Source organism: Neophocaena asiaeorientalis, unplaced genomic scaffold (assembly GCF_003031525.2).
Source record: "Neophocaena asiaeorientalis asiaeorientalis breed wild unplaced genomic scaffold, Neophocaena_asiaeorientalis_V1.1 scaffold543, whole genome shotgun sequence".
NCBI lineage: Eukaryota > Metazoa > Chordata > Mammalia > Artiodactyla > Phocoenidae > Neophocaena > Neophocaena asiaeorientalis.
In genome coordinates this window covers 334,939-336,498 of record NW_020173671.1, presented here as the reverse complement: position 1 = coordinate 336,498, position 1,560 = coordinate 334,939, and the positions used below count along the sequence as shown (strand labels likewise).

General features: G+C 66.0%; 2 protein-coding genes across 2 annotated transcripts in view; both read right to left on the bottom strand.

Moving 5' to 3' along the window:
• The window catches only part of LOC112401882 (uncharacterized), a 3,516-nt gene extending 2,169 nt beyond the window's left edge, over positions 1-1,347 (bottom strand). The window contains exons 1-2 of the mRNA XM_024748409.1: positions 1,292-1,347; positions 732-826 (exon numbers count right to left, since the gene is read on the bottom strand). Coding sequence (XP_024604177.1) covers positions 732-826; positions 1,292-1,347 — 151 coding nt within the window. The remainder of the gene's footprint in view (positions 1-731; positions 827-1,291) is intronic.
• Positions 1-1,560, bottom strand: part of KDM6B (lysine demethylase 6B) — a 20,167-nt gene extending 18,607 nt beyond the window's left edge. Inside the window, 1 exon segment of the mRNA XM_024748410.1 lies at positions 1,439-1,560. The gene's annotated coding sequence lies outside the window, so the exon portion shown is untranslated.

Below are 1,560 nucleotides of genomic sequence, written 5' to 3'. Positions count from 1 at the left end.
ACTCGGGCTTGTGCGGCGCGGGGAGGGGGAGTGGGCGCGCGTGTGTGGGAGTGCACGTGCGGGTCCCGGGCAGCTACCCCCTCCCAGCCTCCACCTCTTCCCCTCCCCTTTCCCTCTTCCTGTCGCTCTACGATGCCTTCTCCACATTGGCTGCCAAGGCCCTGATGTCAGAGGCAGCCGCTGGAGCGGATTGGGCGGACGCGAGAGTTAGGGAATCCAGCTCCTGAGTCTAGCTCTCCAGTTACTCTGGCAACAGGGCAAGCAACCCCCGGGAGGGAAGGGGAGCAGAGCTCAGCGCCGCGCCTGGGTCCCGCCTCCCTCCGGACCAACGCCGAGTCCGTTTCTGTGGCAGCGCAGCTCGCTCGCTGCTCCCCTGCTTCCTCCTAGGGATCTCCCTGTCTCGAGAACCAGGCGACCTGCCCTCGACCTTCGCCGCAGTCTCCCAGCCCCCCACTCTGCCAACTCCCATCCTAAATCAGCCACAAGCCGCGGCAGACAGGAAGCGAATCTGCGTTGCTTAGCAACCTGCCCGCGTGCCCCCTCCCCACTATTTACCCCAGCTCCGGGAGGCGGAGTCCCTACCCCCTCACCCGCCCATGCCCTTTGCCCTCCCGACCACAATTTCCTGTGAGGGGGACCGAGATGACAGGAAGTCAAACAAGCACCTCAGCCCACCTTTCCCTCTGGCTGGGGCGGGGGGCTTCGGCTGCTTTCACGGCCACATCCCCCACCCCAGGCCCCTGAGTCGCGCTGTGCGTCTCGCTCTCGCCATCTCGCGGCTACGTCGCGAAGGTTCAGCGGAGAAGGTCCCGAGAAGGGCGAGAAGCTAGGAACGGGAAGTGTCAGAGTGGGGGCAGGACCGGGGATGAGGAGACCATCGGGGTGAGGCCGAGTGCAGGGAGGTGACGTGCGGTGGAGGGGATGGGGGCGAAGGCTACCGCTGGGAAGCTGTCGGGGCTCCCAGTGTGAGGGTCAGAGCTGAGGCTACATACCTCACCCGTGGGAAGAGCCGGAGGGAGACTTGGCGCGGCCCGGGACCTGAGACACAACCCTGACTACACCCGCCCTCAAGAGGCCATCGCACTGACCTAACTGCAAACCCTGATCTTTGGTCCTGCCCTTTAGGTTAGGGACCGCCGCGCCCCGCCCCCGCCCTAGGGTCGGGAAGGGGAATCCCAGCCCAAGAGGAACAGGGAGTCCTTTCAGGCCCCTGTCGACATCCGGAACCCAGGACATCTGCCGCCCAGCTCTCCCCTCTCCCCCGCCCTGCTCTTTTCTAGGGGACCCAGACGTCCTACGCCCAGTCTTCTTCCCAGTGCCGTCCTTTCCAGAGACCCGAACGTCCATCCCCAGTTCTACCCTTCCTGCGACTCAGGCGTCCCGCCCCACTGCGCGGAGATGGTTTCCCTTTCCAGACGCCTTCGCGGCTCCCCGTTACCTGGTTCTGGGGTGTCCCAGGTGTTCAGGTTCCCCAAGGTCACCCAGGGGGTCGAGCGGCCCCCCCCTCTCCCAGGCCGGGGCTGGGGGGGCCGCTCCGCCCCGTGGCGCAGTTGGATTTTC